At 39.8% G+C, this 23,037-nt stretch overlaps 1 protein-coding gene across 1 annotated transcript in view; it reads right to left on the bottom strand.

Annotated features, from left to right (window-relative positions):
* Positions 1–153: 153 nt before the first annotated feature.
* TERF2 (telomeric repeat binding factor 2) overlaps positions 154–23,037 on the bottom strand; it is a 24,377-nt gene continuing 1,493 nt past the window's right edge. The window contains exons 3-12 of the mRNA XM_012730471.1: positions 22,875–23,031; positions 22,675–22,770; positions 21,911–22,041; positions 12,387–12,473; positions 11,285–11,431; positions 9,220–9,326; positions 7,610–8,002; positions 4,142–4,227; positions 1,628–1,674; positions 154–1,210 (exon numbers count right to left, since the gene is read on the bottom strand). Of these exons, the coding sequence (XP_012585925.1) occupies positions 1,052–1,210; positions 1,628–1,674; positions 4,142–4,227; positions 7,610–8,002; positions 9,220–9,326; positions 11,285–11,431; positions 12,387–12,473; positions 21,911–22,041; positions 22,675–22,770; positions 22,875–23,031 (1,410 nt within the window). The 3' untranslated portion in view covers positions 154–1,051. The remainder of the gene's footprint in view (positions 1,211–1,627; positions 1,675–4,141; positions 4,228–7,609; positions 8,003–9,219; positions 9,327–11,284; positions 11,432–12,386; positions 12,474–21,910; positions 22,042–22,674; positions 22,771–22,874; positions 23,032–23,037) is intronic.

Here is a 23,037-nt window from a genome sequence, read left to right as displayed (position 1 = left end):
GTTCATACATGATATGCTACAATTAAAATGCTACTTATGTTTGAGAGAAGCAGTACTTTAATGAAGAATGCTACAAGTTATGGACAATAATTAGTTCTCGTTTTAAAAAAAGATTACAGAAAACACTTTACTGAATTTTTTTTTCTTTTTTTTTTTTTTTTTTTTTGCTAAAAAGTCTTTAAGGATGCCCAAGAAACAGCAAGCACAACACAGTACAAAAGGAAAAAGGAGAAGGGAATGTTGAATTTCAGTGCAAGACACTAACACAGCACAACTAGGGAATCAAGCGGGAGCTACCATTTCACAAAGAATGGAATTAGACATTTATATTCAATTGGGATTTTCTTTTAGGCTTTAAAAGTTCGGCATAGGTAGGAAATTGGCAGGGGAGCATAGGAAGAGGCTAAGTTTTATCTATAATCACCATTTTACCAAAAAACACATTGGTTCAACCACATGAGAAATGGAGGTTAAACCTGTCTGTGCAGCCCAGCAAATAATACAAGCAAATGCTAAGACAGTCAAGTCTCAGTACTGATGTCACAACAGGCTAAGCAGTTTTAACAAAGGACTCTGATTTTACCAGGACTGGTCTCATCACCCAGGGCTCATTACAAAGTTCCTTCGCATTTGCATCAGAAGGCCAAAGCTTTACCTGGATTATGTTCACTCCAAATAATGCTCTTTTTGCTGGTTTTAACAGGTTGTGAAGTCAAAAAGTGGCTCCTAAGAGACTCCACCATTTCCTAGGAGAGGTTCTACTAATTACCAGGAATTTAAGTTCAAGCAAACCACTAAAGAAGGGAAATACTAATGATATTCTGGCACTGTACAAGCTATGTGCCTGTCATCTCTGCCAAAGATATGGGGTGAACTTGGCTTTGTTTCTCAGCTCCAAGAGCAGTAACATGAAACTGGGACCTCCGCCCCCCCCCTCAGTGTTGGAGGAAGATGCCCAAAATTCTCAGCCAGCCCAGCTTCTGAAACAGACTACCAAGGGATATTATTAGGAACTACACTCCTATGAATTCAGTGGAATTGAAAGCCTGTTTCAGTTCATGCCAAGTCTTTTCATGGTCCGCCAGCGATCCTTAATCATCACAGCTGTTCGGTTAACAAATGGGTAATTTTTAGAAATGGCAGCCCAGTTTCCTTCCCCGTATTTCTGTACTCCAGCTTTGACCCACTCACTTTCTTCTATAGTCCATTTCTGCAAAAACAAACAAAAAAACGAAAGGTTTATCACAACCTATCTCTGCATTTACATTTTTATACAATGAAGAAGAAACTAAAGAATCCTACAAAATTGGTGTGAACCTAGAGGATTGTATTTTTAAAATATGACAGAAATAATAACTGGACACATCTGATAATTTTCAATGGCCTGCCATTTCATCTCAGCTAATAATCATTCAAAACTTCAAATGTGCATTGTTCAGGGTTAGTAAAAATATGTCTTGTTTCTGTCCTTTTCTTTCAGGGAGTAACTACTAACTTTAGTTTGGATTATCTGAAAATGCACAACATTTTATATCCAGGTTGCATGGATAGTCTCTGCTTTTGAGATGTAGGGACTTATCTTACCTTTGTTCTCCCCACACAACTATAAAAGGGAATTTTAAATTACCTGCTTTTTTGTTATACTGGTTGCACTGTCTTCATCTGCTGGTGCTGCTGGAAAACATTAAAAGTAGACTCATTTCAGCGCTCACCTTTCTCTGCACAAATCATAAGAAAAAGACATAGACTGTCCCTAAAGGGATAAACTTAAATAAAATTTCACAAACTTTGAAAAAAAGAAAGGATATCACTAAAGGATAGTTTATTGCAAGATACCAGTCATTTCAACCTATGAGAATCTCTGTACAGTGCATACATATAGGCATTCAATAAATATTGGTTAAGGATGAGTTTGGGGCTCTTTTTTTTTTTTATTTAGGTTTGTGTACAAAACTTGTAGTTCACAGGTGTTGAAAGTGAGAGGATTCACCAGAGACAGAGTGGAGAGCAGGACTGGTAGACTGACTAAAATATACTGCTGAGGCGAGCAGCAGGCAAGACAGAGAGGTCTTTTGCACCATGTTGGTTAGCACCCTGGCTGGGGATCAAACTCATGCTACAGTGGCTGCAGATAGCTTCATAGTGCTGAGACTTAACCCCTTGTGCCACCAGGAAGGCGCCCCCAAAAGGTCATTCCTGAAATTACTATAAGGCTGGTATTTGAAGCCCATACAAATAAGAATGTATGGCTAGATCGAAGGATATATATAGGTACATATAAACATATGTATGTACACATAACATCTTTATATATGTGCATATAGATGTACATACATATGTGTATGTGTTTTTCATGGTTCAGTTCCTTAAAAGAACAGGGTGATACTGCTTTTGTACTCTGCCACATCATGGGAGATGCAGGCAGTTTCTGTCCTTCCACTATAGGAAATACCTGGCTTCAGAAAACATGCCCCAAGAGGTTAAAGACTTAGCACTATTAAGTTATATCACCAACCACTGAAGCATGAATTTGATCCCAGAGCTGACCTACATTGCACAGCAGACCTCGCCTGTCTCCTGCTGCTCCCCTTAGCAGTATATTTTCCTAGACCTGCCTGTTCTGCTCCCCACTCTGGTGAATCCTGTCACCATTCGCATCTCTGCCATACATCCTAGTTCTTGTATGCATAAATAAAACCAAAAAAAAAAAATGCCCCAAGATTTTAAAGGCTACAGGAGACTCTACTATTAAAAAAGATAAGTCATTTCAAGCCTATGAGAACCAATGAACAATCTAACAAAAGGCAAAGTTGCATAATAAACATGAAACTTGATAGAAGTCTGCCTTAGCAGGTGCCACTATTCCGGCAATGCTTCCTAAACAGTGGAGAAAGGTGACTCAGGGAGATGGATATTTCTAAGGAGGTTATTTTTCATTTATAATTTCATAATGCAGTGGAAGCAGATTACAGTATGACAAGTCTGGGCTGCTCTGGACATGAGTATTTCCTATAACATATTCTGTTCAAAGTAATACAACTTTTACTGGTTTTATTTCCCTCCCCTTTTTTTTTTTTTTTAAAGATTTATTTATTCATACAGAACTGGGGTACAGGCCAGAGATGCGGAGGGTGAGAGGGTTCACCAGAGAACAGAGTAGGGAGCAGAACAGGCAGATCGACGACGTACACTGCTGAGGGGAGCAGCGGACAGGTCAGGAGAGGTCTGCCACGCCATGTGGTCACCTCCCGGGCAGGCGGGGATCGAACTCATGTGGAAGTGGCTTTAGCTTCTTAGTGCAGTGCTTTAACCCGCTGCGCCACCAGGGAGGGCCTATTTCCCATTTTTTATATGATCTTGGCAACTATGTTTTTCTCAATAATGATGATTTTTTTTGAGGACAAAGCCTTTGGTGGGCCTTCCTTGGTAGCACAGTGGTTTAAAGCACAGCACTATGAAGCTCCCCAAGTTTGATCCCTGACCAGGGAGGTGAGCCACATGGTGTGGCAGACCTCTCCTGACCCACCCACTGCTCCCCTCAGCAGTGTATTTCAGTACATCTGTCTGTTCTGCTTCCCACTTTGTCTCTGGTGAATCCTTTCTGGCTCCTCTGGCCTGTACCCCAGTTCTGTATGCATAAATAAATAAACCTTAAAGTTTTTGGACTTCACAAAGGATTCCTGTTGCTGTGTTTCAAAGGTCTTTAGAATCACCCAAATTAGGGTTTAACACTAAGATATTTCCATTAGGATGCAAAATATGTGGTTCAGTATTAACTATGGAAAAATGAAGCATCTCATCTTAGGGGAAAAATGTAAAAGAACTGTTAAGAGGTTTTGTACAAATGCGAGGAATAACTATTTTTACCTTTTCTAATTAAAAGACTTTAAGAAGAACATCAGCTGTAGTTAAATACAGAGCTTATTAAAACAAAATCAGGAATTTTCTTTGAAGTGTTGCTTTGACAGTCTTCATTGCTTAATGGGAAAGGACATAAAGCTGACTTCTTATGAATCAAAGTGAGGAACTTAAACGTTTTCTAATTGGAGACAAGCACTTTCTGGAATATTAATGTGACAATAGCATGCATCAGCTGTTCAGCAAGTCTCAAAGAAAGAGCAAGGAGAATCTCCTAGCTTACCCTGAACTGGAAACAGTTCGTCCTCTTCCACCCAAGACTCTTTTTCTTCAACCCCATTAGAGCTGTTCCACTTGCCTTTGGGTACTCTGAGGGGAGATCAGTGAGAGGACAAGGTGTAAAACAATTCATCCTAGGTTATCCCATACTCTGTTCCTAACTTGCTTTCGGCCCTAAACTTCCCCCCTGTGCTACTGCGACACCATTTGAGGTTCACCTACACACAGCTCTCAAACCCACTTTCCTTTTTCCTGACCTAGCTTGGAGCAGGTCTATGTCAGCATCTCTCAAATGCAGGGTCACCCTTCACATTCAGCACATTACCACACCCCTCAAAACCTGTTTTCTTTTTGGTTTGATGTTGACTCTAATGCAGAAGCTGCAATCTCCTCCTTCATAGTAGTGTTCTGTTTCTTACTCTGGACTGTTCTGTCCTCCAATCCAAACCAGTGGTACCTTTCACCAGTGTTATCTAGCCTCTTAACCAACGCCTCTGCCCTTAGACCCTTCCCTTTCCCAATTTACCTGAACAGTTCTAAAATTATCATCCCTCTTCTATTTGTGATGTCTTCTCACTACCTAAACAAGGAAGCCTAAACGTGTTCATGTGGGAAATTGAGATCATCCAACTGGCATCCAGTTTCTTGTGACAGTGCCTCTTTGTGCCACATAAAGAGCTATGCATCTTTGCTCCTCCTCCCTTCTATAAATCTGTTCTTTGCTGCCTCTTTATGTATGTTCCCTCTGCTTGGGAAAAAGACATAGAATGTTCCTAAAGGGAAATACTTGACTCTGTCTACTTATCCCAGTGCTGGGACAAACATTAACCTGTGGGTCCTCCAGTCCTTCATTTTGAGAAACTGTTCTTTCTTCTTGTGGACAACTTAGGCAGACTCAGCACTTCCTGCATGTACAGCTGTTTTGGCTCTTCCTACTTTCTTGTGTTGAGGAAGGGACTGAGATCTGGGTCTTCATCTTAATTGTCAGGTGGCTCTGCCACCCAGACAAGGCAGCTTACTTCCTGATCCACATTCCTCGTTGAAGTTAGAACTTGATGAGCAATGAAGGGTCTTGAGTTGTAAGCAAGCTATAGTCTACAGTGCTGGTCTTTGTACAGTCCTCGTTAAGAATGGCTTTTAAGTGTTAAAGAACAACACCAAAAAAAAAAAAAACCTAACCAAAGTTACCTGATAGAAACATTAATGACCCTCAACACCTAAAACATTAACCATTTGCTGACCTTTTATAGAAGTTTGGAATATGGGTTGTTAAATTGCAGGCTAATAAACATCTGGTAAGCACTTCTGTGCCAAATATCATGGATGATAGAAAAATCTAGTAGTTGTGGCTCTGCCTTCCAGGTGATATACTCTAATCTTGCCATTCTCTCCTGATTCCATTGCTCAGCTTCCCCTAGGCCCTAACTGCTCACCTAGCAACAGTCTCCATCCTCTCTCATCCCTCCTTTCCCTCAGTGTCAATTCACAATTCCTAAGGGGTGTCTTATTAGGCCTTCAGATTGGCTGTATTAGAATTATCTGGGGCATAACTAGAAAAGCAGTTTATAGAGCATTCCTGTGGCCCTTCTAATTTGGTAGTCAGAAGCCCAAGAATGTGTATTTTTTAAAACTGACATGAACCCAATTTGAGAACCCATCCACATTTTTCTCCCCTTATCCTCTAACTCAGTCCTATACAGACTACAGGATGTTTTTTGATACATGCCAATCTTTCTCATGCCTTTATACAAAAGGTTTCTGTTTCCCAGAACCCCCACCCCCATTGTGTTTGATGACATCCTACTCCTTCAAGACCAGCCTGACTTTGCTTCTCTGAAAGATGCACCCCACCCCTAACTCTGCCAAGCAGGTTCATCTCTCTTCTTCCCTAGAGCTGTCAGGATACCTCACATGTACTCCCCCTTACAGCTGAGCTGTATCCCATTTTTCTTCAAGGGACAGAGAATAACCTTCTGCTTTATAGGTCTTACTCTCTAAATAGCATCAGAAGCAGCCAGACAGTATGTAAATGATGGGTATGTCTGTGTTCCGTAAAACTTTTATTTACAACACAGGCGGCAGGCAGATTTGGCCTAGGGGCCATAGTTTGCCAATCTCTGTTTTAGTGTACCCATCATACTTTCATGTCAGGGTATGAATGTCTAAAATCTTCACACACACCCCTTTATAAAATACTATAAGCATACTCTCGAGTTCCTTGTCTGTTCGTGGGAGTAGACCTACACTCCACAGGCCTGCTGTGAGGAGCAAATGAGATCATCTATCAAATGGGAATGAAAGTATGTGGAGCTGCATCTGCTTGCCCATTAGCTAGGTCCATCTGCCAAACTTACTTTCAAACACGGTGGTGGTGCACACAGTACGAATTCGTACCCGAGTACAGATCACCTATCAGATGCCACAGCAGCTCAGGGCACCTAGTGCATACATGCCAGAGTAGGGGCCAACGACTACAACAGAACAGTGGTAGATGGCAGTGGCCTTGGGAAACCAGTGAGGTGATGACTTAACAGCAGGTGACCAGAAGAGATGGAGGAGGCAAAAGTTTAAGATGCAGCCTGGTGTATATGGTGTACAGGCCACGATTTTTGTGTCAAGACTGACATGGAGTAAAAATCCGAAAGCACAACTTTGCCACTTTTTAGCTGTGTCACTTCAGGCAAGTTAATGACTTCTCTCAGCTTTCCTCATCTATGAAATGGGGATACGGTATCACAGAGGGAGGACTGCAGAGTCAACAGAATAATAGGCGAACATGCTGGGCCCACAGAAACAGTCAGCATCAGGTTCTCTTCCCTTTGAAGGATGGATGGAATTCTGACAAGCAATGATGGAGGGATGACAGTCAACCGTGGGCGATGAGAGGAAGCGAGAGGACAGTAGTGGAAATAAACAGGGTGCTTCAGAGAGGGAGCAGACCAGCTTGTCTGGGGGAAGGACCTACTACATGGCACAAAGGGTAGCAAAATGCAAAACCCGAGTTGGGGTGGTGATGGGGGGCAAAATGAGGGCTTTCTAACCACTTCCCCACAGAACCTAGCAGAATGTGGGCGATCAGTAAATACTGTATTTGCCAAGTCTCAAATGCTCATAGAAGGTGCAAAACTAAATAGTCAGGTCTCTTCAAGGATCAAAGTTTAAGGTGACTCAATTCAAACAAATTCCTTTTAACAAACAAGACTAATATTTAGTAGATAAGGCACTCAAAAGTCTGCTAATAATGAAAGCAGTGATGAGGAAGAGGCTCTTTAAGCCTCCCACCCTCATTCATGCCCTGGAGGCCCAGGTGTGGGACTTCAGAATTGGCCATCATTTCCCACTCCCGAGTCACATTCTAGCAGTCTGAGCAAGCTTTGGTGCTGAATAACTTAGCTGAAAGTTACTCCATTCATGGAAGCAATACCAGGCCCACCAACCAGCCCCCAAACTGCTACAAAGGATGTCTTCATACTTGGGATTCTTCTCCCCAAGGAGGGGTTGGTTTGGAACAGTGGGCTTGGATGGTGATGCTGGACCGTCATCCTGGGAGGAGTCGAGGCCTGTGTTCGGTTCAGTACTCTGGCTGTCCTCCTCCAAAACCAATCTGCTTATTGTCATGCGCTTGTTCTTGGGTTGCAGTTCAGAGCCACCCTCACCCTCAGCAGAGGCTGAATTTTCATTTTCATCTTTTCTCGGTCTCTTGTTTTTGAGGGCTGGTGATGGTGGGGATACTTGATTAGGCAGTACTAGGTCTTTCTGGTCCAGTTTTGAGAAGGCTGCCTCAGAATCCTGTGCACTGGACAGAGTCTTGAAAGCTGCTTTCAGAGTCATAATTCCAATGGTGGTTGGAGTATTCCTTAACTGCCTGCAAATAAAGCAAACATGGACTCATGTTACCACTGCTGATACAACCACACCTTTTCAAAGTGTGGAGCTTCAAATTGGAGAGGACTCCTGATGTTGAGAAATCTTCTTTTAGAAACTGCTTGACACAGCCTTTATGAAAAGCATCCAATGAATATAAGCAGGAGCTTTAAATATGGCATATAAGTTATGGAGTTTAACCACCAAGTAAGAGAAACATAAAGGAACAAGGCCAGTGATTCTGCCTCTAGAGACCTCTGTAGGTTGCATGCTATCTCACTGTCCATCTGGTCTAAAGGAATGTTTTGCATTTTGTAAGGACATGCATAATGCTCAACAGTACCCAGTCCATTTGAAGAAACAGCTGACAGCCTGGCAATCTCACCCTGAGAACCTTCTTCCAGACCTTTTTCCAGTTGTCCCAGCTAACACTCATGTGAAAGAAATTAAAGACTGCCTATATCCTGCCTTTTTTCCTACAATACACTTATGAATGGGATCCTAAGAACTGTTAGTGAGGAGGTCCAGTGTTTCAACAGTAAGAAAATGCCCTTTCAAAATATTCGATCTATCATTTGGAATAGCTAGCATGCTTGAAACAAGTGGTAAGAAAGGGCAAACTAGCAGCCTGTAGGCCAATCCCAGCTGGCAGTTGTGTCCTGATACAGGTTTGTTTTCTTAAATTGGACTAACAACATATAAAAATTGTGAAATCTGAGAGGAGAAAGTGTGGATGTCTCATGCCAAAACTGACTTTTGGGTATCCTTGTGGCAGTAGTCACTGAAACATGGCCCTCCCTGGCTCACAGGCCCAGGCTCTCCACTGGATTATCCTAGACCCAGTTTGCTCCTTTACATTTCCTACCAGCCCCCAAAAGCAACTTGTGATGGTCTTGATTCACAAGTCTGAATACTGTTTCTTGAATGCAGTAAGAGATGTATCCACAAGAAAGTACTAAGTAGATATAGGTGAGGCAAAGAGTATCAGAAGGAAAGAACTTTTGAGAAATTTCTGTCAGGGATCCAAATCCCATCTCCAATATGCTCATTTTCCCAGGGAGTCTTTTGTAACTTCCACAGTGTCTTGTGTGAGTAGCCCATGACACCTTAGTAGGTCATACCATCAAGAGAAACTAATTGATCCTCCTCTAGGAGACTGCTCCGAGCAGGCCACCCCAGTGTTTCACAACCGTGATCATGAGAGGGTATCCCTCTCACCTTACAGGTTCTCGGGTTGGCTTTTCCACAGGCTCTGGTGCTGGCTGTTTCTCTTCCTTTGCTGTAGCTGAGGCAGCAGATTCAGATTTCAAAGCTTTCTTGGCCATCTGGGAAAGGAAGTCAGTCATCAGGAAGAGAGGAAGCTAGAGAATCTCACTTATCCCCTGCTCTCACCATGAACATTCTCAATATGCAAACATGTTCACTCACAAATCCAATCTAGAAATATAAAGGGAGGGGGAACATAAAGCGGGAGAAAGCTAACAAGATTTATCTCAGATTTCTCCTTTCCTTCCTCAAAAAATAGCTCAGTTACCAGTCTAAAGGAGATCTCAATTTGAGTGGTGCAAACCACTTTGATACTGCAAATTCTTTACTTAACTTCTGAACAACAAGTAAATTACATGATGTCACTCCACATCTCATTTGTCTTTTCAATTTCATCATTAATCTAGTTTTCTAAGCCCCAGGTGTAACTTTTACATCATGCAGAAAGTCAAACTTTTTTTCAAAGTTAGGATAGCTATATATATCTTTCAGTTTGTGTACAGAATTTTGTATGACTCTATTTCCACAATATTTTGTCTTATTAACAACTCTGAAAGCCCTTGTTTATATCATATAAAACCCTGAGTAGCCAATACTGCTCTAACTTCAACTTTTCATGTCTCCCTCTGACATTTCCAGTCAGTCCACCATTTTATTTCAGCTATGTGTATCTGTAACAAGAGCTTAAGAGCTGAGAGCTCCTCTATCTTTACACAGAAACAGTGGCAGGTTATTTTCTAGTTACTTGGAATACAAATACAAAGAAAATAATCCTAGGCCAGGCTCATGTTGTCTTGACATTCCCTGAATATTCTAAACTATCTCTTATTTTTTTAAAGATTTATTTAAAAACAAAAAACTGGTATATAGGCTGGGGGAGGGGGAGGTTGAGAAAATTTACCAGAGACAGAGTGGAGTACAGAACAGGAGGAATGACTGAAATACACTGATGAGGGGGGCAGGACAGGAGAGGTCTGCTACGTCATGTGAATCACCTCTCTGGCTCAGGATCGAACTCATGCCACAGTAGCTGAAGACAGCTTCATGGTGCTGTGCTTTTAACCCTTGTGCCACCAGGGAGGGCCCAAACTATCTGCTTTAAAAGTAGTTTGGGGTCCTCCCTGGTGGTGGAGGGGATTAAGTCAGCACTATGAAGCTATTGGCAGCCACTGCAGCATGAGTTCAATTTAAGCCAGATGGCACAGCAACCTCTCCTGCTTTGCCCACTGCTCCCCTCAGCAGTGTATGTCAGTCAGTCCGCCTGTTCTGCTCTTCACTCTGTCTCTGAATCCTCTTACACTCCACCCCTATCTGCACCTCTGGCCATCTGCAGTTCTTGTATGCAAAAATAAAATTGTAATTAATAAAAGTAGTTTGGAATTTGCCAAATGACTGCTATGATAATTGACACTATGTTAGAAGGGCCTAGCAGACAAGGTAGGATACTTTCAACATTCAAAAATCTTGGTTTTATAAAATTGTACTATCTCAGTTTTCCTTTATCACAGATCATCTGGGACATAATAGATTCTCATTCTTTCACATGCTGACCTAAGCCTCACTGTTTACATTCTTGATGCTTATCTTTTTGCTCAATTAAAGAATGCCTTCTTTTGGCTTCATTTGCCTTATACTTCTAGTTACACCATAGCTTGTTATGCCATCTTCCTGTAAACCCCATCAAGCCACATCAATCAAACCACTCTTCCTCACAAACTTAACCCAGATTTTACCACTTTTGGGGACCCCCATCATTGTGAATGTTCTTCTACTTCAACTGCAACAGATACATAGAGGAGCTAAAAACGAGAGGTGAGGGAGACCAGGTATATTCTTATTTGCCTCTATTAGGATCTCTGTTTCTCCACATTTAAGGCATTAATTAAGGATAGTGCATATAACCCAAAGTCTTTTCCACACATTTACTCTTTTCACTTCTAAAAAGAGTTGTCCTCTTCTAATTGCCTGCACATCCCTCAGTGGCACATCATGGTTATAGGAGGCAGCCAAGGCCCACCGTGAGGAGGTAGGGTTCTGCATCATCCAGGTGACTCTCCAGGAAGCGCAGCATCTTCTGCTGGAAGGTCTCATAGGAAAAGTTCTGGATAACAGGATGTGCCAAGTTCTTTTCACGGATAATGTTCAGGAGATCATTTCGCAGCTTCTATACAAAGGGGCAATAATTACAAAATGAAAAAGGAGAACTCTGGCAAAAATTCATGATGAACTGAGACAGTATCAAAACGTTCACAACGCTCTCAATGGAAACCACAACACTGGGGAATGGAAGCCCACCACAAAGAACAGATCAATGCTTTATGGATCGGCCACAGTGGGTTACTATCAACTATTAAAAAAATACATGAAGAACTCAGAATATAAAGTACCTTTTTACATTCATGTGAAGATTTTTAAACATTTCTGAAAAAGTTTCTTATGTGCTAATATAGCATGATATACTGTGGAAAAAGCTGTTTGCAAAATGTTCATATCAGTGTGTAAAAATATGCTCACCTATATGTATAGGAAGATAAGAAAAATAAATGTATGTGTGCGTCTATATATATATATACACATCCACACTTGCGTGCATAGATCCTTCTGAAAATATAAACAAAAATACTGGTTGCCTCTGAGAAGAGGAACAAGATGGATGAGTCAATGATAAGATGATTTCCATTAAATTCTTTTGTTGTATGCTCTGAATTTTGTACTATGCACATGTATGCATTACTTTTCAAGAGCCAAATTTAAATATATTAAAGAAAATTAGAGCAGGGTACCAACTGAGCTTTTAACACCAGAAAATAAAGGCATTAAGTTCCCACTAAGATAGATTCTCAAGTTTATAAAGGTCAACATTTATGTAAATAAAGTTAGAAATGTTATAAATTGTTAGTTTAAAACCTGGTGATAATCATTTAAATAAATATTATGTCACAAACCAGACTGACATGGCATCTAACAGTAAGTATCCTGCATATAAAAAACAACATGCAAAGGTGCTGACTATTAAAGGTGAGTATTTACGTAACATTCCTGACAACCTTTTCTGTATTTCCCCACAAAACACAATGAGATGGACTAAATCAAAAATCCATCAAATTTATCAAATTTACCTGAGTTGTAGGGTCCTTGGACATATGTTTTTTCAATATTTTTGAAGCCTTTTCAAATTCTTTGTTTTTGATACAAATAATGACAGCCTACAAAAGGGGGGAAAACCTTTTGTTAAACTGTTGTTAATAATAGCAGGTGTAATCAGAATATCAATATCAAAATTAACTCTACTAGAAAGTAAAACTGAATCTTACACACCCAAGAACCTTTTTATATTCTGTCCAATTCCTTTATTTAGAAGCTAACAATGATTGTTCAAGTAAACAGCCATTAGCTCTCTAGATTTTCAATACTACATTAGGTTAATAGGAAAAAATGACCTATGTAGCAAAATTTGATCCCCTGAAGTACAGCCCTTACAAGGAAAGGTAGAATGGGCAGGAGTTATTCCAGATTCCCGGTCCCCAGGACAACTGGTTGTATTATTTTTGAATGTGAACATCCTGACTATAGTGGAGGAGGGAGAGAGACGACCAGAGTTCTGCTGTTCCTTTCAGGAAAGGCCTAAGGAGAGCTCTGCAGGAGAACCAACATAGCCTCTCACTACCATACACCCAGCTGGCAATTCAAACCAGTGTGCAGGAAATTGTTAAGATGAATAAACCCAGCTTGTCTACAGGCAGAAAGAGGACAAAGTCCCAGGTAGAATGAGAAGTTCTCACCGGCCATAGAGAAAAAGAAAATTTTCAGTAAAGAAATTCCAAGAGAACAGATGCAGCAGGAACAGTGATTTAAAATTTAAAAAATTTAAAGGATATTCTGAAAATGTGTACAATTTTTAGCAATCATAAAAGCCAGGGGGAAACTGGGAGCTCTTGAATTATCAAGTAGGATAACTTTGTAACTTGAATTTTAGGATAACTTCAAAGAAAGGTGTAAGAAACACAAATGGAGAGAAAACTAGGCCATACACATTTTCAGTCTTCACAGGGAAGAATTTAAAAAGACATCAAAAGAGAGCCCTCCCTGATGGCACAGTGGGTTAAAGCACTGAGCACTATGAAGCCATCTACAGCCACTGTAGCATGAGTTTGATCCTGGGCCAGGGAGCTGGCCCACATGGCACAGCAGACCTCTTGCCCTGCCCACTGCTCCCCTCAGCAGCGTATTCCAATCAATCCGCCTGTTTTGTTCCCCACTCTATCTCTCATGAATCCTCTCACCTCCCACATTTCTGGCCTGTACCCCAGCTCTTATATGCATAAATATTTTTAAAAAGGATTTATTTATGCATAAACTGGGGTACAGGCCAGAGGTGCAGGGTGGTGAGAGGATTCACCAGCGACAGAGTGGAGCACAGAATAGGCAGACTGAGGAGGGGAACACTGCTGAGGGGAACAGTGGCAGGAGAAGAGAGGTCTGCTGCGCCATGTGGGTCACCTCCCTGGTGGCTAGGCTGGGGATTGAACTTGTGCTGAAGTGGCTGGGGTAGCTTTGTAGTGCTGCATTTTAACATGCTGTGCCACTAAGGAGGGCCCAAATAAATCTTTAAAACAAGAAAAGGAGGAACAGCACAGAATTCAAGTACTAACCTCAGTGATCCTGTATTCCCCATGCTGAGCACAGCTACACAGGTAAAGGGACCAGGTCAAATGTTCCTTATACCAAGCACTACTGTTAATTCTTGGGAAGGTACAAAGTCCATCTCACTTTAATCAGACTGCCATCTTCACTTTCACATTTCCAGCAGGAAAACTATACTGACTATTTAATACAAAAGTCTACCTTTTTATGTCATTAAGTCCTGTATTTTTAAGCTTTACTAAAATTTTAATTTTTAAATTAAAAACTAAAACTTAAAGGTTAGTAAAATTGATCTTTGTGGAATGTAATCTTCAGTTTGAATGCACATACTATCTGTAACGAGGATAGAATACCATGCATCCAAAAATCCTCTGTGTTGCCCTTCTCAACACCCTCTCCCCATTCCTAAACCCTGGTGAACCACTCTTCACTCGTTCATTTCCCATGTCATAGGGAATGCCATACTTATTTTTTAAAGGATGTAGCCTTCACACTGGTTTTCACTAAGCTTCTCCAATTCGTGGATATTGCAGCATATCTGTATTTCCTTATACTGAGCAGTATTCCACCATATGGATGGACGTTTACTCATATACGCATTGAAGGAATTTGGGGTGCTTGCAGTTTTTATTTACAAACAGAGATGCTAAAACTTTCATGTACTTTTTGGTGTGAACACAAGTTTTCATTTCTCTGTGGCAAATAGCAGTAGGATTTCTGGGTCAATAGAAAATGCATGTTTAACCTTCTATTAAAAAATAGCTAAACTGTTAATTCTTAAGTGGCATACCTGTTGGCCACATATGAATGTGAGACTTCCAGTTCCTCCATATCCTCATTAGTACATTAGTGTATTTTTAGATACTGACACATGTAAAATGTCTTAATATTCATTGCAACTTTAGTTTGTATTTACCTACTGACTAAATGATGTCAAGATTTTTTCATGTGCTCATTTGCCATATGTGTATGTTTTTGGTAGTCATTTACCCACTTTAAAAATAGGGCTGCCCCTCCCTGGTGGCATAGGGATTACTTCTTAGTACTATCACTGCTCTGGCCTGACTTCAATCCCTGGCGAGGGAGCTAACCTACCTATGGCTCATCAGACCTCTCCTGTCTTGCATGCTGCTCCCCTCAGCAATGTATTTCAGTAGATAAACCTATCCTGCTCTCCACTCAGTCTCTGGTGGGTCTTCTCACCCCCTCTACACTCCAGTGCTCCACAATATAAATACATGTGCTAAAAATAGGGCTGTTTTGACAGCTCATTCATTACATATTTTGGATCTAAGTCCCTTATCATTTTGTGGTATGTTCTTTTTTTTGCAAATACGTTCTTTCTTAGTCTATACCTTATCTTTTCATTGTCTGAAGTGTTTTCAAACATATTTGTATGAAGTCCATTTTATCAGTTTTTCCTCATAAATCATGTTTTTAGTGTCATATCTAAGAACTATTTTTAAATGGGGTGTAGACCAGAAGTAGAGGGGAATTCCTAGTGTCAGAGTGGGAAGCATAACAGGCAGATTGACTGAAATACACTGCTGAGGGGAGCAATGGGTGAGACAGCAGAGGTTCTGCTGTGTTGTATGTGGGTCAGCTCCCTGGCTGGGGATTGAACCAGAATGGTGACAGTGCTGAGACTTAACCCTTCCTTCACCAGGGAGCCCCGTAAGAAGTTTTTGCCTAAGTTTAAGATTTTTTTTCCTCTAAATTCCAACTGCTTTATAATTTACATTTAGATTGTGTGACCCATTTTGAATTAATTTTTGTATGAGGTTTTAATTTCTGTGGATGGCTATCCAACTGTTGTGGTTTCATTTGTTGAAGACTATTCTTTCCCCATTATATACCTTTTCTCCACTGAATTGCATTCACATTTTTGTCAAAAATCAACTAGTCATCTTTGTTTAGGTCTATTTCTGGACTCTTCTTCTGTTCTACAGAAGTATGCCTACAGTCATGAGCACCATAGCTTTATAATAATTCTTAATTGAGTAGTGAGTTCTCCAATTTTGTTCCTTTACAAAATTGTTCCAGTTATTTTAGTTCCTTTGCCTTTCCAAATGTATTTTAGAATCTGACGTTATCTACAGAAAATTCTGATCCAGTGACTGGAATTATATTAAATCTATAGATCAATTGGAGAAAATTGACATCTTAACTATATTTTCCAGTCCACGAGCATGGGCTTTGCAATTGTTAGGCCCTTCTTTGATCAGCATTTTGTATTTTTCCATGGATTCTGTACATACATTGCTAGACTTATATCCAAGGAGCAATTGTAAATGACACAGTTCCAGTAATTTTAAATTGTTCACTGCTAATATAAGGAAATAATTTTTTGCTTGGGGGCTTTGTATCCTACAATCTTGCTTCTTAATAGCTTTTCTATGTAGTCCATGGATATATATATATATATATTTATAGCTGTATTTCTTTCTCTATATATTTTAATTAATAGTTGTTTACAACATTGTATATAATTTGGGAGTATAGATTTATGCCTCTCCAGATGTATGTTATAACACCATTTCCACTAAAGCACTGATAATCCTTAACAATATTCCATGCTGCTCTCCCTGCCTTACCTGAATTCAGTTTTACAATCAGATTTCTAGAATTTGTTTAGGTTAGTTTTTCTGTTCGTTTTTCTGTATTCCAAATGAGTGAAATCATCTTTTTTTTTTTCTGTCTTTCTCCTTATGACTTATTTCTCTTAGCATCCTTCGGTTCCATTCATTCATTTTCTCCAAAATGGCAAGAGTGCATCTTTTTTTTTTTTTTTTTTTGAATCACTAAATATTTCATTGTGTATGCATATATCATCTTAATCTAACTCATCTGTAGTTGGGTACTTAGGTTGTTGTCCATCACTTTGCTCTTGTAAATAGTGTTGGCAGTGAACACAGAAATACATGTATCCATTCACATTAGTGTTTTTGAGTCTTTGGGCTAGACACCTACGAGTGAGATTGCTGGGTCTCAAGGTGGATATAATTTTTAAATTTTGAGAGATCTCCATGCTGTCTTTATAGGGGGCCGGCCCTGTCTACACTCTGAGCAAAAAGTTTCCCTTTTCTCCACACTCTTGCCGTTTGGTCTTTTTGATACAAGCCATTCTCAAAAGTATGCGGTGGCACCTCATTGTGGTTTTGATCTGCATTTCCCTAATGACAAGATATGAGCATTTTTGCATGTGCCTGTCGACCATCCATATATCTTCTTTAGAAAAATATCTACTTAGTTCTTCTGCCCATTTTTTAAATTGGATTGTTTTCTTTTTATTGATTTGTGTACAAATTCTTTGTAGTGCTTGGAGATTTGCCCTATCTGCCATTCCATGGGATTTTCTATAGATATAGCATATGCAAATAGGTACAATTTAATTCCTTTCTCTCCAGTCTGTTGCTTTTTTTTTCCCATTCTTGTTCTTTCTTTTTTTTTTGACCTACTGCATTTGCTAGGCCAATATGTTAAAGAATGGAGATGGTAAGATGCTTTGTTTTGTATCTTGGGAACAAAGCACTCCATCTTTACAATTAAGTAGGACAATGGCTGTTGGTTTTCTGTTGGTGCCTTTTATCAGTTTGAGAAAATTTCCTCAGGTTTGCTATTTTTATCATAAATTAATATTGGAAATTGAAAGCTGTCTAATGCTTTTTCTGGATCAACTTATATGATCATGTTTGTTTTTGTTTTCCTTTAGACTAGTAAAAGGGGACCTCAGTTTCCCTACTCTATCACACACTAACTACATCTGCATCCAGGGCTAAGGGACAGAATAGACAGTTAAAAAAAAAAGTAATGGAATTTTACCCTAAGTCCGGGGTGGGGCGGGGGTGGAGGGCAAAGGTGTTATAGCTCCGCTGCTAGAAAGGATAGGTGCTGCTTTCTTGCCCAGCAGTATAATACTGCCTGCCCACCCAAACACTTATCTCCCCCATGATAAAATAATCTTGATAAAAGCAAAATTTAAAAGAAGTGCATATAAAATCAAAGCTATAGACTCCATCAGAGTCTGAAACCTCTCTTGAAGAATCACTGTTATCAACAAACATAATTTATTGATGGAAACTTCATTTCAGTGTCAGGGGAGAGGCTTCCATTTCTGTCACTATAGGTGCCCTTGGATGAGAGCCTGAAGTTTTCCTGAAGGGTAATGCAGTACAGAAGAGAAGGGAGAAGGGGGCAGGGGGAAAGAACTGGGGTTTCTCCTGCCCTCTCCAACCTTAAGCGCTCTTTCCTTTTCCTCAGACCAGATGGAACTTTTCTTGGGGCTTTTTTTTTTCACACCTGGAGGACATTTCTAGGTTTCAGGAACCTTTAAGTCCAGGCTAGGTGATATCAGAAAGGGGAAAAAAATGTTGAATGAATACATTACTAGCTTGGTGGGCCTTCAAATTTTGGCTTTGCACCCATCTGCTTATTACCACTTAGAAGTTCCATGCAGTTGGTCCAGGACTGATACTTTCACTAAGAGAAAGAGTATGCTTACTCTGGCTTTCCTGAAATAGTCCTAGTATATTTAATTTGTGAAACAAGAAAGGAAAGGTGAATACTTTGAAATTATAATCATGTGCAATGAGCTTATGTTTTAAAACTGTGTATTAGTTTCTTGTGAAGTCCCTCCCCCCCCAAACAAATCACTTGGCACTTTTCAGAAATAAGTATAATTTCTTTTAAGCATCTGTTAAAGCTCTTAGTCTGTAAGCAATGGCAATAGTCTTGCTCATTTAAATAAAAAAAGAAGTTCCAAGCACAGACCTTCCATATAGGTAAGAGGTTTGTGTTGGGATAAAGCACAAAGGGAGAAAAAACCAAACTCATGAAGTAAAGACAGGCTAACAGAGCCAGCTCTGGAAGAATTCAGCCTGTTCTGAGCAGACAGAATGCTCAAAGCCATGACAAAGCTTTTTGTTTGAAGAAATAAAGTTCTAAGATGGTATGTCTAATGTACCAGCCCTGCAAATGGCTAAGCCCCAAAAGAAAATCAAGGTGCTGCTACAGAAGAGAAAAATGCTGCACAGCAAAAAGCAACAGATAACAGTGTCTGCAAGAACATGCCCCACATTCTTCTCTGTTCTCCAAAGCAAGCTGGTTTTTTTTTTAATTTATGAAGAGAAAACCAACAAAGTCTCAATATCAGTCATAACTTTAAGAAGCAGTGCTCAAAATTCCTTTATACTTCTCAAATGTTAAGGGAACCCCAAAGAGCTTTTGTTTATGTGAGTTATATCTGTTGTATTAGAAATATAAAACTGAGAAAATTTAAAAATATTTATTAATTCATTAAAAAGTAACAATAAACTCATTACAGATTAACACAGTAACATCTTTATGAAAAATTATTATATATTTTAAGACAAAAGTTTAATGAGGGAGGTGGCACTATATTACATTTTTGCAAATCTCCTTAATATCTGGCTTAATAGAAGAAAGGTGGATTCTAGTATCTGCTCTGCATTCATTTTGTGCTGATGTTGTTTTGAAGTAGATTAAAAAATCCAGCCTCGCACAGATACGAGTTGGAAAAGGGAGGAATATTTTAATAGCCCTCTCAGAAAATTGTGGCCATTCTTTGATTCTACACCAAATTTTGACAACTAAACTTTTCATAATCTGTTACCTTAAAGGCTACTAGTATATCCTGCACTTGAAATGGATCTTTCATCCATAATTTTATAATCTCATGCATTGATCTTATGGAAAATATTGGATCAGTAAGTTAATATAGCTTTCCCAAATGTTGACATATTCCTTAAAAATATTGTTTAAATCATAGTTAATATCACCACACCAATCTCATCAAAAAAGTCTAATAAAATACTGGGAAGCTACCAACCATATGAATACAAGTTTTCCAAAATTCTAAATTTTACTTGAAAACTTGAATTCTCTCACTACCAACAAATACTGTCCACTGTTTTCCATGAAGTGACAGTTTCACTTTGTTGCTTCTCAAGGAAATTACTTCAAAATACCAACAGCTGAATAACCAGTAAGTTCTGTCAAGTAAAAATGGTATTCCATTAAAAAAGCAGTTTAAACAGCATTCAGCTAAATCACACAAGTGCTTTTCCAGAGGACAACCACTGCCTAAGCAGAGATACTTCGGCAAAATTTCTATTGTATCACAACAATACTGAAAAGATGTTTGCTCAACATTCTAGACTTAATGAAATATTTTTTCACTATTCATCAAAGGTATTCTTAATTGAAACTGGCCTTTTTTCCCTGCAAGCACAGGCAGTGACGACTGTAATGACAACTAGTACAGCTTACCACGGGCATGAGCAATTTTACCCATTATTGCTTTTGCACTAATGTTCTGGCAACGTAATGAAAATAATTTGGACCCCTAAAAGACTCTGGAAACCTCTAGAGACTTCCAAGCCATACATGAGAAATTCTGATTTAATCAATAATTTACTGGTATACTTTAAAAAGTAAAATTCGTTTAAACAAGTTTTTGTGATACTTTATGAAGTTTAACAGTATCAAAAAGTCTCAGTGAGCCTAGGTATCACATATTTCCCAAGACTGACCATTAACAGGTTCTATGACTCTACGTGAGAAAATTTTAAAAGAAAATTGAAGAGACAAGTGGTACAGTATCATTTAATAACTAGGATATCAAGATAACTTTAGCTAGCCTGAAAAATAGCCCTCAAATCTCTCAACTTCCTGTGCAGTCCCATTTTACACACTTAATCCAAAGTTGGTGTCATCTGAGTAACCAACAGAATATGGCAGAAAGTGATGAGCACATTTTCTAGATTGGTTATAAAAGACCTATTTCTCTCCTTCTGTCTGGACTTTTGCTTTCTTGGATCACTTGTCTAAGGGGAAGCAAGTTACCAACGTACTTACCATATGGAGGGGTGAGGAACTGAAGTCTTCAGATAAGAGCTAGCAGTGAGTCCTTGGGATAGTTGGTTAAACAACAGTAACAATAATGCCTTGCTAATATGTCTTTTCAGGTATTTCTTACTTATACTAAAACAAATTTTTTTGAAATTATACTAAAAGTATTTTCTTGGAATTATTTATCCTTAAACTGAGTAATATCTAGGCATTCTTTGCAAGGCCAAAAGCAAGTGTCGATCCATGGTCCGTAACTGAATAAATAAATCTGTACCCCACATACTAGTTGTTTTTTAATGGTACCTGAGCACCAAGCATATAGGTAAGGCCAGAAAGTCTCTCTTGCTAATAAGCAAGGTTTTACCTCCCACCCTTTCAGCCCAGTTTGTGATCCCATTCCTTTAGAAAGAACCCTTTTCTTACCAGTTTTCCTTTCTTTCCACCAAGGCAATGCTAAGCTGTTTTTCTTCATCCCTCACCTGAGCATCTGCTTCCATACCCCCAACTTAAGTTATTGGAAAAGAAAGTTTTCCTGAACTGATTTCCATAGCCGCTTGTTTTAAATAAAGTTCTGCTACTTGAAGCTATCTGAACCATGACACAAATTCCTAGACACTTCACTAATTTTTTTCTTGTCAAGAACACTGCCGATGTCAGCCTGCTATCATTACTGTTTTTCTCACTGACTTAAACTCCCAGCACCACTGTGCTGTTCAAAGGAATGTTCCCTAAGCTTCTCTTTCTGTAGATAATTGCATGGCACAACTCTGTACCCCAAGGCCCCAGTTACTCTTAGTTTATTATAAACAAGGGTGACCAAACCCTAGGCCAGTTACATCTAGCACTTTCACAGTGAACCTGAACGGTGAATAACTCCCAAAACATTAGTCTTTAGTGCCACCTCATTCCTGCAACTGTGGCCCTCTAACCAAAATCACAATAGCTGGTACCTTCCATTAAGGATTCGAACTTTGAACTGGGAAGAGGTAGCCTGAAGAGATAATGTGGGACTCCATCCATTTTTCCACCACATCACACAGAAAAGTTAAGCACTGCATCGTGAAAGACCTTTGCTTTTAGTGATAATAAAAAAAAAGAAAGAAAGAAAGAAAGAAAAATAGAGCCTTACAGCCTCCTTGACCAGTTTTCTACTGGATTCGACCACTGCCTCTGTCAATGTAAATTCGGTTTTAATCATCTCCAGCACATTGATAGCTGATTCCAGTGGTGTGAGCTCAGCCTCCATATCAAAGGAACAGTCTAGGACAAAGAGCAGAGTTTTCACTTTAGGCTGTTTTCTAAGGAGTGGAAAATCTATGTTCAAATATGCATGTATTTTATCAAACACGCAAATATGGCAGTAAGATTTGTATTTAAATGGTGGACTAGCTACAGGTTTATAAGTATGCTAAAAGTTCCGACTCATTAATGAAGTTACTTATCTTCTAACATTTTAAAGGCAGGTTAAAGAAACATTTCTCTAGCACATGCATTTGAATCTCAAATTTCAGGATACACACATCCCCCTCAGATAGTCAGAAACTAAAGACAGTTTTGCTAAACACCTGTCAAGTTCAATTCAGGGGAAAAAATGTGCCTAAACTCTGAAAAATCACTCTACAATGGGAAAACAATGTCCATCTTAACTCACTTTATAAAGCACTGAAGTTGGGACGAGCAAGAAACAGGTGGGAGAGGGGGGTGAAAACACAACCAGCAAAACAGCCAAGAAAATCTTAAGTGGAGAAAAACACTAGAACCAGAGAAAGCATTTATCCTAGAAGACCGCTGTGATTAAAACATAGTACCGCACTTTTCAGATCCGGATCTAAGTTTGCAAACTACATAACCCTAAATAAGTAAGCTCAAAGAAGAACACAAAAATAGCCATACCTAAATTCTCCCCTTCTTCAATGCGTGACAGACACTGCATAACCCGCAGCAGCCGGGACACGGTATGTTCCTTCCCCAAGGGCCTGACAAGCAAAGCTGGGGAAGAAGACATCATTTGCTCCGCGACCCTCGATCCCGACCCCAGCACCCTGCATCCCCTTCCCAGGCGACCCAGCTTCCGTCCCCGGCCCGGCCCTCACCCTGCATGATGTCCCGGATCTGCCTGAAGTCCCCGTACCGGCTACCCCGAAAGGCCCGCAGCGCCTCGTGGAAGTAGAACTTGAGCACCCAGCGGTTGACCGCCTCTTCCAATCGGGCTTCCCCTACGCCCCGCTCTGCGGCGCCACCCAGCCCCGGCTCGTG

This window comes from Condylura cristata, unplaced genomic scaffold (assembly GCF_000260355.1).
Source record: "Condylura cristata isolate star-nosed mole 26May11 unplaced genomic scaffold, ConCri1.0 scaffold00028, whole genome shotgun sequence".
Lineage (NCBI taxonomy): Eukaryota > Metazoa > Chordata > Mammalia > Eulipotyphla > Talpidae > Condylura > Condylura cristata.
Note: the sequence above shows the minus strand (reverse complement) of the source record. Positions and strands in the feature narration are given on the sequence as shown.